At 36.8% G+C, this 13,691-nt stretch overlaps 1 protein-coding gene across 1 annotated transcript; it reads left to right on the forward strand.

The window, feature by feature from the left end:
• Nucleotides 1-5,225: 5,225 nt before the first annotated feature.
• LOC120523734 (olfactomedin-4-like) lies at nt 5,226-13,437 on the forward strand. The gene is made up of 5 exons (XM_039745307.1): nt 5,226-5,323; nt 5,799-5,954; nt 8,601-8,813; nt 8,942-9,104; nt 12,391-13,437. The coding sequence occupies exons 1-5, from the start codon at nt 5,240-5,242 to the stop codon at nt 13,185-13,187; spliced, it is 1,413 nt and encodes a 470-aa protein (XP_039601241.1). The 5' UTR covers nt 5,226-5,239; the 3' UTR covers nt 13,188-13,437.
• The last annotated feature ends 254 nt before the right edge of the window (nt 13,438-13,691 follow it).

Genomic DNA, 13,691 nt, shown 5'->3' on the forward strand with positions numbered 1-13,691 from the left:
CCAAACATCAGTCCTATGATCAAGGACCCTCTGCACTGTGTATGATCTATGTCTAGGAAGGGGCAGCTCTGCTGCTTAGTGTGATTAAACTGTTTGTCTGTAGCATGCAAAGAGATTATTTAAAGAACTGTGGTTCACATAAGCATACACTGGAGTGGCATGAAACATGCAAGCAAAGAATTAAGAGAACCCCTTCCATTAACCAACTTTAATAGGAGCACCTACCTAACCCAGAAGATCACTAAGCTAACTGTCAAACAGAAACTTTAACAGGGCCACATATATCACAGCATTATTTCTTTCTGGACAATTTTTCTTCTCTGACTATGATAAGCTCACTGTATTTCTGCCTCAGGTTTTTTTTTTTAACAATGTTTTTAATTTTCTTAGTAATGTTTCTAATGTGTAGCACTGTCTCAGAAGGGTATGGAGCCTTGATATGATGCTGCCAGTGTCAAAAAGAAATACTGTCAGCTAACCTTTTATAAAATAAGGGAAAACATTTATGATCCATAAACCATCCATCCATTTTCTAACCCGCTGAATCCAATACAGGGTCACGGGGTCTGCTGGAGCCAATCCCAGCCAACACAGGAACCAATCCTGGGCAGGGTGCCAACCCACCGCAGGACACACACAAACACACCCACACACCAAGCACACACTATGGCCAATTTAGAATCGCCAATCCACCTAACCTGCATGTCTTTGGATTGTGGGAGGAAACCGAGCGCCGGAGGAAACCCACGCAGACACGGGAGAACATGCAAACTCCACGCAGGAAGGACCCAGGAAGTGAACCCGGTCTCCTAACTGTGAGGCAGCAGCGCTACCACTGCGCCACCGTGCGCCCTGATCCATAAACCATTTACATGTAATTCTGATCACATCATATGAGCAGTGACTTTTCTGAGATTAAGCAGGTTAAACAGATAGAGAGAGAAAGATCAAATTGTTAAAACCTTTTGCCATGAAGGATCTAGCTTAACACTGAGTGTGGGTTTCCTTATACTGTATGTAATTACAGGAGCAATGTGCAAAGGCGCTTTTACAAAATATCTGAACAAGCTTTTCCACTCATACACAGCCTCAGATAGTATTGTTAAGTTCTTAGACAGGATTGAGGCAAAATTAAATTCAAGAACTTGTACCTGATGACACAGGACTGATTGTCTGAGAGGTGTTCATTCCCTTGGGTGACGTTCTGCTGCCTGCCAACTTTTCTCGTCTACTTTTGCAAATCTAACACCTGAAAAATATATTGTGCAAAAATTTGTAACATATTGTATATTCTAATGCATCCCTCCATCTATTTTCTGAACTCAACTTTATCAGACATGGCACAATCTGAAGTTCAAATTTATTAGCATGTATATAGTATAGCTCTTACTTGTACATCTCCTCATAACAGTGATAGTAGCACAATACCAACAAAAGATAAATACACACAAAAAATATAACAGCATGCATGGAATACAACAATACATATGTATAATAATATATGATATACAGTTCCATGAAAAAGTTTTGACATCCCTGGCCAAATTGCAGATTATGTTGACATTTCAAGTAAAAATAGTTAACACGGTTTGACAGTAAACAAACTAAAGCAGTGGTATTTTTTATTGAAATGTTAATGCATAGTTACAATTTATGTGATGAACTAAAAATGTAAAAAATTAAAGATTAAATGTTGCATTCAGAATAGTTTGAGCACCCTACTAAGCATTTTTTGAAACTCCTTTGGCAAAAATCACAGCTAGCAAATATTTTTTTGTAGCTAGCTGGGCGTCTCTTGTATTCTTGTTTTTTCACCATTCTTCTTGCTAGTTGAGATCTTAAGATCTTCCCACAGATTTTAAATGATGTTCAGGTATGGGAAATCTTAGGGGCATTCCAGAACCTTCTTCTTTTGTTCCTGAGGTACTTTACAGTCAATTTCAAACTATGTTTTTGGATTGCGGTCTTGTTGTAGAAGCCATCGTTTTTTCAGCTTCAGTTTCCAGACTGACTGTCTGACTTTCTCCTCAAGGATTTGTTCATATTTAATCATATCCACTGTTTCCTCTACTATTCCCTGCTGCCACACAGGCCCAAAGCATAATACATTCACTTCCACACTTTACAGTTGGCAAGGTGTTCTTTTCTTCAAATGCTGCTCCTTTTATCTATTCAAACAAACTCTTGTGGTTGTGGCCATATAGTTTGACTTTAACTTTTTAGGTCCACAGCACTAGATTCCAAAATGTCTGACGTATCTAACATAGTTGCTTTGTATACTTGAAGTTTTTTTTTTTTGGATGAGATCACAGGTAAGGTTTCCAACTCTTCCATGAAGGCCATGTCCACGTAACTAATGCTGCACAGCAGAGAAGTGTACCACTGCTCCTTTCTCACCTCTTGCAGTCATATGGGAGTTTTGGTTTTCCCTCCTGCACAGTATGCAAGCTGTTCTATCTATCAGTTTTCTTGGACCTTTAGACATTGTCTTGACCTCCATTTCTCCCTTTAATGATGTTTTAGACTGTGGAAAGTGCCCCCGGAAGCGCTTTGGCATTTTTCTTTCTAGACGTTATGGAGGACTGCCGGCTTCCCATGCCGGTCCCCACCCCCAGGCCGCCAGGAGGAGCTCAGCAGGATCGTGCCCCGAGGTCCAGCAGGGCCTTATGGACTTTGTAGTGTTTATACACAGCCCTGCTGGATACCTTGGGGAACACCAGGAGTCACTGTGGGGGGGCTTATGGGCTCTGTGATGCCGTATGACCCGGGAGTACGTCACGGTCACGTGACGGGAAGAAATGTCGTGCTCCCGGGTTGAAGTGGTGGATTGATTGCCCTGACCCGGAAGGAATAAGGAACTGTGGACTGCTGGGACAGGAACACCTCCGGGTCAGGGGCTATAAAAGGACGATGCCTCAGTCCAGACACTGAGCTGAGCTGGGAGGTAGAGGAGCAAGTGTCTGGGCGAGGAGGAGTGTTTATTGTGTTGGAGTTAGTGATTTAATAGTTTATGAGTAGTGTGGAAGGTGCTTTGTGCACGGTGAAAAAGAATAAAAAGTCTTGGACTTTACCCGGTGTCTGGAGTCATCCCTGAGGGTTCAAGGGAGCGCTAGCGCCCCCCACTGTCACAACGTATAGACTTCCTCTGGTTTGCAGGCATCAAATAGTTTAATTTTCAGATCTTCTGTCACTTATTTATAAGAAGTCATGGTTGTTTAGTGTTTCATAATGTTTTAATAGTCAAATAATTTATTAGGCTCTGGAATTGTTATCATTTGAGAATTCCTAATGACAATTCTTGACCAGACCAATACCCAACAAGCTAAGTCCTATGACTTAATAAGTTCTGAGATCCCACATCTCAAAGGATGTCCAGACTTTTGCGAATATCATATATACGCTTTAATTTGTTTGCATTTTTTACATTCAGATAACCTGTAGCTGTACATTAGCAGTTTAATAACAATTCCATTGTTTTAGTTTGTTTGCTATCAAAGTTATAGTTATTATTTTTACATCACAAATCAACAAAACATGTAATTTGCTTAAGGATGTCCAAATATTTGCATGGAACTGTAGATATGAAAGAACATACAGTGTTTTTCATTATGACTGGCTGTTCAACAACCTAATGACCTGTGGAAGTCCAAAATTCAGGTTTAGAGGGTGGTGTTGAGTCCTAAATTGAGAGTTTTAGCGGTCAGCTTTGCTGATCTGCAGTCTATAAAAAGAGCTCTGGTGTAAACATTTTTTATTTTTCAGATATGCCAGAATCGTATAAGGTACAAGTGGCACATGGCATCATCTGAAGACTGAGTGTGATGATATGTAAACTGACAATGACCATGACAATCTGTTTCAAGTCTCCCAAAAAACTTCAGCACTACTGGCGTGAGTGCCACCAGTCTGTATTGATTTAGACAATCCATTTTTAAATTCTTAGGCACAAGGTTAATTGTTGATCTTTTGAAGAAGACTATGACCAGAAATAATCTCAGTGAAATATTAAAAATACCATTAAAGCTATTTCAGAGTTTTCCTTAAACTATAAGGACAAGATGTCAAAAATATTAAACTTTGTCAAAATGAGTTAAATTCTAAATATTCTTCAAATCAATGATCCAGAACATAAGGCAAACATAAAACAAAATGAAATAAATGTATAAAATGTGGTAATTATCACAACTACTTTAATTGTCTTTCTGATCCCACACCTACTGTACATTTCTGGTATGTTTCCATATTGCTATCCTAAAGTTCATTGCAGCATGCCTTTAGTTATAGGAACTTTATATATGTACCCTTGATCACAAGACTGATAATAACCCTGGATGGGATGTCAGCTCCTCACAGACCACACGTATGCTCACTAGATTGCCCAACATGGCTTAACTTTCTCCTCATGAAGGAACTGGAACCCAAGAATAGGACCAAATAAACCCCAACCAACCCAAGACTGGGAAGATGGCTCACAGATTACCACATCATTCAAGGCTACAAAAGGAGACAGGTGAAAAAGAATGAGTTTACACTCAGACATGACAGAGAATAAAACTGACCACTGCTTTGATACCTGCGAAAGGAGAGTAACAACTTATTTGAGAGTAAGGCAATGGTGAAGGAGGTCCTGATGACCTTGAGCTGCATATCAGAGCCACAGTAGGTTGAAATAGACGTGTTCACAATACACTAAATCACATCCTTAGTGTCCTACCTACTGGTTTGCAGGATGCCCTCTATTGACCAAACTAGGATTTGAAGTTGAAGCTTACAAGTGCCAGCACTACAAGCACCCTGCCATCAAGGTATCTTGTCCAAATAAATGAATTTTTGTTTGCTTCAAGTTAAAATAGCTGAATGCACAATGACTCATTTAATAACTCTACAAAGATCAAATATAAAGTATTGAAATTTACTTAACCAATTTAACCATTCATCTGGTATTACATCTGAAGTAATAAAATCAAGAAAAGACAAAACCATGGAGCAAAACCATGGAGCAATAAAGTAAAAGTAAAAAATGTTCCTCAGCAATAGGGTGTCACTTTAGTTCTCCATTTTCACATTTTACACAGTAGCAGTAATTCAAGAATTACTATCTCAAATAAAACTATTCATGTGTATGACGCGTGATCGGAAGTTTTTTGTTCTTAACCCGATCCTTTTTCCACATGACATCCTATATAAACTGACCAAACTTCATTATTTTGAAAGGTATTAAAAAGCCCAGTACTTGCTGATGGGCATAAAATTCTTCAAAATGCCTTTATGTAGAGTTCTTCTATTGCTGGGTGCCATTGTTTCAACTGAACAGGTTGCGGTTGTAAGTATAATTACTTTAAATTCTTATTACAAGAAAGAGGCCAATTATTGTATACCTGTGTCTCTACTGCAGTACGAGGGAGGCATGGTAGTGAAATTTAACTTTCTTGAGTTCCAGAGAGTAAACTTCAGTCCTTATCCCTGTCACTGTCTGCCTGGGGATTATATCTCCCCACCAAATCCTGTGTCTGCATATGTTTTCTCAATAAGTTAAATGTCTCCATGGTGACTTACCTGAACAATGTAAATTTTCCAAATGTAGTATGAGTGAAGGCAAGTATGTTCTGTAGTCATGGCATGGGATGGCTTCCACCTTGTGCCTGATGTGTTTATGCTACCTGTGACCCTAAAATGGGGTAAGCATGATTAGATGCTAAATTGACTAATAGAACTACATGAAAACCCAATGTGTGATAGTGATATTGAACTGTGATGCACTTTAAACAATACAATTCTTTGTGTGCTTTTCTGAGCAGACTTCTGTAAGCAATACAAGTGGAACTCTTGATGCCAATGGAGTATGTCGGTGTGCTGTATACCTTCCAGATGAACCATTTCCAGTTGACAGATTTGAAAAGCTTGAAATTTTATCAGTTTCTTTATCATCATCAGTGCAACAGGAAATTTCAAAGGTAATTCAGACAGTAGTTAAAGTTACATGAACAGATATTTGAAGGTTGACGGAGACTTGCTGCTTATTGTGTAGTATCTGAACTATTAATGGACCTTTTTCTAAAACATTTTTTATTTTTATGGGACTTTTATTGTGGATTTATTTTCAATATGTCTGTTCAATCAGTCGCCATATTTATATTCTAACTGAAGATTCAGTAGTCTTTGTCATGAATGCCTTATAAATATAATATACGCTGCTTTTAGTCGTCCATTCTCATTTTCTATGTCTAGCTCAACTACCTTGACTTACCTATCTGGTAAACTTGTATTACCTATAATTAAACTGTTTCTTTCTTTTCAATTGTAGTAGTGCTTGGGGTGAAAAATGGTTTGGAGAAGAGCTTACTATGTAGGGAATAATAACAGTAAAGACTCATTGAGTGGAAAATATTCCTCCTGCCAAAACAGTGAAAATGCAGGTGTCCTTGTAAAATATCATTTATAATCTTGTACATGTCAGTATTAAAAATTTAGCTTGATTTTCAAATTGTGAAACACTTTGTGCAATAATTTGTATAACATGTTAAAAACCTCAGTATGCACAAAATATGGTTGAATGGTTAAGACAATGGACTGTCAACCACAAGACTGACAGTTCAGTTTTTGCCTTGAACACTTTCAGCAAGTCACTTAAAATAACTATGATCTTATTTTTAAAAATATGCAATTAAATATAACTTATAAAGAGCAATTTTGCTTAAAGGAAATATAAGCACACAGCATATATACAGTATATACTGTGGACGCCGGCCCGGACACAGACAGGCAGACATGTTGTTCATCACCCCCAACATAACCAGGACGGATGCCCCCTCGTGGTCTGGAGGAGGCACAAGCCCTCCTCTGGTCCTCCTGGGCTGGAGCCCGGCCGGGGACCACAATACATATAAATATATATGTATACTATATATACAGTATATACACACTCAGCCATATGTTAGCTGACTTATCCAGTGTTATATAGTGAATATGTAAACAAAATTACAAATTATATATCATTAACATCCAACATTTAGTACATAACCACTGGTTATACTGAAAATCTTCTTTGTATAAAGTATCTTTTGTTTCTCCTTCTGGTGCAATGGAACCCATATTGCTCCACCTGAGGTGGCTTGGGGCCTGTGAGGGAAGTACTTGATTAACTAAAATTTAAAAATAATCGGTGGAAATCAAACCCACATTATTTTGGTTTAAATATGAGCATGCTACCTGTTCTGCCATTAGACAGAAGTTGGCAATCAAAATGCTGAAAGGAATTAGAAGATGAAAAGAAATCAATAAACAAGCAGAGGTCAAACCCAGAAAGAGAAAATGAAATGTGCATCTAAACTCAGTTCAAAAAATAAGAATCTAAGATAAACAATCGAAGCACAAGTCAATAATGTATAACCCATAAAAGGTTGTTCTTTACTCTTAAGGAATATCCGTATATAAATATTCTTCAGGTGTTTTTATCAGTTTTTATTTTTTTCATTAATTTTTATGTGTTCCCTTGATCATTTATAGACAAAGTATGCACCTATTTAGAGATTTTTAGGGTCAATGATTAGTTTCCTGTTATGCCATGATGCCATCTGCGATGACTGCCACCAGTTTGGAGCTTTAGTGTCAGGTGCTTCCTTAGCAATCGCTTCCTAGAATCCACTGGGAAATGTGTGTGCAATCATTGGTGTGACCATCTTTAGGTTAGCACATGCATTTCCTCAGTTTCCGAGATTGATGGATAAAAACCTAACACTCATGCTTTAAAAACCTTTACTTATTGATTTATTTTACTTACTTATCTCTTATCCTAGAGTTTAGAAACTTAGCTTCTGTGTTTGGTTTTCCAGTTCTGACATTCTGATCGATTTCACTTCTGGTTTTGACCTTCACAAACATTTCTAGTAATAAAATGCATTGCATTTGTCATTCCAACAGAGAGCACGTTACAAACATTAACTCTGCTTTTATGTATCCCATACCAAATGGCTTATATGAAAGACAAATGCTTTGCTTTCTTCATTCCAACAGATGGCACTTTACAAACATTACCACTGTTTCTATGAATCCCGTACCACATGGCTTATATCAAAGACTATGCACTCTTCATTCCAACAGAATGTTCATTACAAACACTTATGAATTCATTTTAGTACTACAAATCCTTGTGATGTGCCATCTGTTGGAATGACAAATGTATTGTATTACGAAATACATTCCAAGACGTGGTGCACTGCAAACATTAACGCTGATGTTAACATTTATTATTTTTGACGGTTAGCTAAGCTAGAAAATATAATAAAACTTACCCTAGTCTCTTCATGAGGTGGGCTGGCACCCTGCCCGGGGTTTGTTTCCTGCCTTGCGCTCTGTGTTGGCTGGGATTGGCTGCGGCAGACCCCCATGACCCTTTAGTTAGGATATAGCAGGTTGGATAATGGATGAATGGATGGATAGGCTCTTCAATTCCAAAGTCTTTTGTGCCACTCAGCATGTTGAATATTTCCAGGAAACCATAGTTTAAAATGTCTAAATGTATTTACAGGATAACACCATTATTTTCCCTTTAAAGTCATACCTTTTTTTTTAACTTTATGAATGTGTTTAATATTTTACAGATCCAACAGTACACATCTAAAATGTATGCTTATGAGCAAAGATTACAAAATCTAACTGCACGTGTGCAGACCATAGAAAGAGGTGACATTTCCTTCACTGAGTTGGACTTCGAGCTACTCAGAATTGAAATTGCACAGATGGAATCTCTGGTCACTCAGCTGAAGACCAGTGTTTCTGACAGCAATGGCATTATTAGTCAACTTTACACAGAGGTACTATTTTTGGAGTTTCTTTTTTCAAATTAATAATAAATTTGTCTTACATTTATTGTTTAATATCTAATGTATTCTTTAAGGATAAAGAATAAGCACGATTCATTCTATTTTCAATAATGTTACAGATCAGAAACATGAGTACCACCATTGCAAGTTTGGAAACAATGGATAAAAACAATGTTGTTTCTCTACGTCGTGAAATTCTTTCTCTGAAGAAGAGATTGCAGGATTGTGATACACTGAAAAACCAGACCATCTTTTCTGCAAATAGCCGCCCAATTGTTTATGGTTTGTATTATGAAGAATTCATTTATTTTCTGTATTCTCTTTATTGATGTCAGGGTTGAGACAGTTCAAGAATCTGTATACCTGCAAAATGGTTGCAAGATAGTAGCTATCCCTGTTTAAACATATAGTACTCACATGCAAATTTAGAATAGGAGAAATTTTTGTAACCAGTCCGCATCAATGAATTCCTTTTTTGTTCATAGTGCACAGAAAACATAAATGTAAATGAACTGTCATATGGATACTATACAATTACTTAGCAATATTTTCCATGTAATAATTATCTATCACAGTTAAGCATTTCATATAACACAAGTTACAAATCAGAGAGCGGAGGCTGAATATATTAGGGATGTCCAAATGACAGGTGTGACCAGCCTGTAAGCTTTTGTAGAAACCTGTATAATATTCCGGACTTTGTGAGTTGTTCTTAACAAGCTGATGCTACAGTTGGCTGGAGTAAGTTTAATAAGCTGACATGTATTGTCATCCAAAAAAGTATTAAATAAATCAAGCTTCTGCCATATGAACAGCAATAGTGTAGAGCTAAACTGCATATCATTTTAGCTGCTTGCATATCTTTGTTTGGCATGTGTGTTTTTGCAGAATATATGTTTGCACATGTCTGTTTTTATCAGCCACTGATTTGGTTGGCAGCGGCATTCCTGAAGGCAGAACTTTTGGCTGTGACTTCAGGTTTATGCACAAATCAATATAAAGATAATCTTGAACTCCTAAGACATTTCTTACAAATGTGAAAGAATGGAATTAGAAGGAGAATGGTTTGCTGGTAGTGGATCAACCAAAATGGATAATTCCTTTACTTTAACCTGTGAGGTGAGACAAGACGTAAAACAAATATACCAACAGTATCAACAAGAAAAACCTGTTCATTTTGTGAGGTTTAAGGATCAGTGTTCAGACAAGAGTGAGAAGCTGCACCAGATTGCCATCCTTTGTCATGAATTTCAATTGTGGTTTTAGTACTTTAGGCACCGCAAGACAGACTTTGCAGATTTGCTCATCTGTTTTTACTGTTAATGTGGACAGAACCCCAGAAGTCTTGCAGCGGAAAATAACTGAACTCCAGTGCAACTGTGAAATTAAAAATACATTTACCAGAATATTGTTGCTACCAATGGTATATTACTCTGATTGATTGATTTTTTTCTAAACCTTTACATGCATGCATGACATCATTATTTTGTAGTGCATACAGTTATGAGCAGGCCTTTTCACAGATGAAAATTACTAAATACTCAAATACTCAAATGTACTAACAGATACAACTCTTTGCAATAAATTAACTGTTGCTTCAACCAGCATCTTGGTTGACATTAACAGTTTAGGCAGTTTCATGTTCATAACTGGGACATTGTCATAGCAAAATCAAATTGCTTTCTTATTGGTGTTTGAGCAATGCTCTAAATAGCTTTGAAACAGGTTTTATAATTGAATAGTTTCTTGGAACCACTATTTTTAAAAATAACATTTTTCATTAGCATGTGCTAGATCACCTCCGTTTACAGTCACACCTAGATTTTATAGGCAGCCCACTGAATGAGCTATTATTAACAATTCAGCCATCCATCCATCCATTATCCAGCCCACTATATCCTAACTACTGGGTCACGGGGGTCTGATCCCACCAAAACATTTGTCCACCCCTGAATATATCTTGTGATTATTCATAGGAAGAGAGTGGGTTAATTCACTGGGCAAATGGTATAGCATATCAAAATGGGGTGAAGACGTTCTCCCTCATTGACATTACTTATCAGCGAAAAGTGAGAGCCTAGGTTTGCAGAAATCAAGGAAGAGTAAAGATCCGTACTCCTAGTTATTAAATTATTTTGAAATTGCGGGTGTTGATTTACTTAGGGAAATGGTACTGGAAAGATTGGTCATGGCATCTCTTAATGATTTTCTTTACTGGAGGGAATTAAGCAAGCAAAGTCGGATGAAAACAGTGAATTAAACAAGACTGGTGTAAGTCTATCTTAGCAATTGTGATAACTGTTGGAAATCAAACATGCTAATACAATGAGAAAAATTTACATCATAGGTGATTGGTATAGGTCACCCTTAATGATTCTGATTATTGATGGAAAATGAGAGTATTGAGCAAACAGTGCCACAAAGGGGATTTGAGAAAGTCTCCCCTAGCAGTTCTGGTTCTTGGTTGAACGTATTCTTTTGTGATTTACTTTTGAAGGATGAACTATTTGATTTCTCATTAGCACTGTGCACACAAAAGGGGGTGCCAGCGAGATCAGAGGAGATTACAGCACCTTGGTATATTTATGAACATAAAGACTTTGTGTACAGTTTGTTTGTTTAATAACAGGTTTTATCACATTTAGTTTAGTTTATACTAAAGAATGTGTATTTGTTTAATGTTAAGAATTGCAGGCTTTTCATAAACTAAAGTGAACATAGTCATTTTATTAATATTATATATTTGAATAATTCCCTTATGCAAAGTGGTTTATAAGATCAGACCTGTTGTCTGTTTACTGTAAACACAGTATAGACATGGAGGCTAGTCGGGCTAATTGACTTTCCCTGGTGGCACGGTGAGCTGGACCATTGTGGTGTAAAGTCTGGTGTTCTACATATTATGTTTCACTGTCTTTTTTGAGATAAGTGTATTACAGGAAAGCACTAAAAAAAGTACAAAGGTGCATTTTCTGTCTAGTGTTCTTTCCACTGTCCAAAGACAATGAACCAGAAAATAATCTTGAATTCCTCAGTGAATTAAACTTTTATTTTGTTGTTTTGCATCTGCATTGAAAGCAAAGATTCATTGCACAGAAATATGGCTGCTTTCTTACGGTTACCTTCAGATGTTATTAAAGCAAATATGCTTAGCCTAAAGAGCATTTGGTAGTGTGATATAATATATCCTGTTGATTAAAAAAGAAGCTGATTATGCAAAAGCATTTCCTTTATATGAGTTACTAGGCTATATGTTGGAAATAGGAGTTCATTGTGATTTGTAATCTTAAAAATAAATTAAGGAAAAGGACATTCTTGCAAGGTAAACTTTTTTGGAACCAGATTATTTCAAATTTATTTTTCCTGTTTATTCTGTATTTCTATTACAGCTGATTGTTTCTTGTCATTAGCCATTTTTCTCTTAGAGAGTCACTGTAATATTCTGCCCTATTCAGAATGCCATCGAGGTTTTGTTTAAATGTGTTCACTCAGTGTCTTGTTTTCTGTCATGTGTGAAAGCTTCAAAGGCCACTTTTTCATTTTTTCTGTCACACATTCTTTTCTACAGAAAAATGCAACCATGGGACAATTTCAAATGTCAGTCAGCCATTTGTGGTACAATTGAACTGGAGGGGATTTTCATACAAAGCTGGTGCCTGGGGAAGAGATCCTGAACCTGTGTCCCCAAAGAAAGAACTTTACTGGCAAGCCCCTCTGAATACAGATATGGTATATATGCAGTGGTATAGGTACTACTTATCTTATGATGATTTCCTTCTCTATAGAAGTCCAGCAGAGAAAAGTATTGCATACGGTCAAGGCAGTGGTATGGTTGTATTTAAGAACCATTTGTATTACAACTGTTACAATACAAGAGATGTTTGCAAGCTTGAACTGGACACAAACACAATAACAGTAAGGAAAACAATCACAAATGCTGCCTTTAATAACAGATTTTCCTATTCAACCCCCTGGCAGGATATTGATGTTGTTGTAGATGAAAGTGGATTGTGGGTCATCTATGCAACTGAAGAAAGTACCGGTAACATTGTGATTAGTAAACTGAATGAGACTACATTGAACATTGACAGAACCTGGGTAACCAAGCAGTATAAGCCTTCAGTCAGCAATGCATTTATTGTGTGTGGTGTTCTGTATGCTACCAGGACAGTTAACACCAGGCAGGAGGAGATATTCTACATGTATGACACAAAGACTGAACAGGAGAGTAGGATTAGTGTGACATACAACAAGGTGATGGAGTATATCTATGGTGTCAACTACAATCCTAAAGATCATAAACTTTATGTGTATAATGATGGATATCTTCTCACCTATGACCTCAACTTTTATAATACTGTCTAGAAGTGTTGCGAGACTCAGGCATATAAAATAATTTGTTTAGCGTATAGAAAGCTATAGTTTTACATAACTGGTGCCTATGCATTTTATAATTTACTGCTTTGTATCATATCATGAAGTAAGTCAATACCAATTATTTTCTCCCAATATGATTTTTTAAATTACAGAAATGATGCCCAACACATACAGAATGTACAATATATACTGTTGCCCTATACCTAATCTAATAAATATATTAGGACATGCAAAATAATGATGTGTTGTACTTTGCTTTTCATTTTTAAAGTCTGATTATAAATAGTGGGGTGATACAAAAATGCATAATTTAAAATCAGTTTATTAGTTATTACAATGAATGGCTGGCGTACCAAAATATCTTGACAGCAGATGAAAACATAATAGTGTCTTATTTCTGAAAACAGCAACACATAAGGAGAAGTGAGTTAAAGAAAGCTTCTGTGCATTTTGATTATTCCATTACTTTTCCCTCCTACCTTTACTCAGATT

Source organism: Polypterus senegalus, chromosome 2 (genome assembly GCF_016835505.1).
Source record: "Polypterus senegalus isolate Bchr_013 chromosome 2, ASM1683550v1, whole genome shotgun sequence".
NCBI lineage: Eukaryota > Metazoa > Chordata > Cladistia > Polypteriformes > Polypteridae > Polypterus > Polypterus senegalus.

Bases quoted from the DNA above. Each gene is read 5' to 3' on its own strand.
- LOC120523734 (XM_039745307.1), top strand. From the start codon at position 5,240: ATGGGCATAAAATTCTTCAAAATGCCTTTATGTAGAGTTCTTCTATTG. The intron at 5,324-5,798 runs GTAAGTATAATT...TTTTCTGAGCAG, and splicing joins CAACTGAACAGGTTGCGGTT to ACTTCTGTAAGCAATACAAG. The intron at 5,955-8,600 runs GTAATTCAGACA...AATATTTTACAG, and splicing joins TGCAACAGGAAATTTCAAAG to ATCCAACAGTACACATCTAA.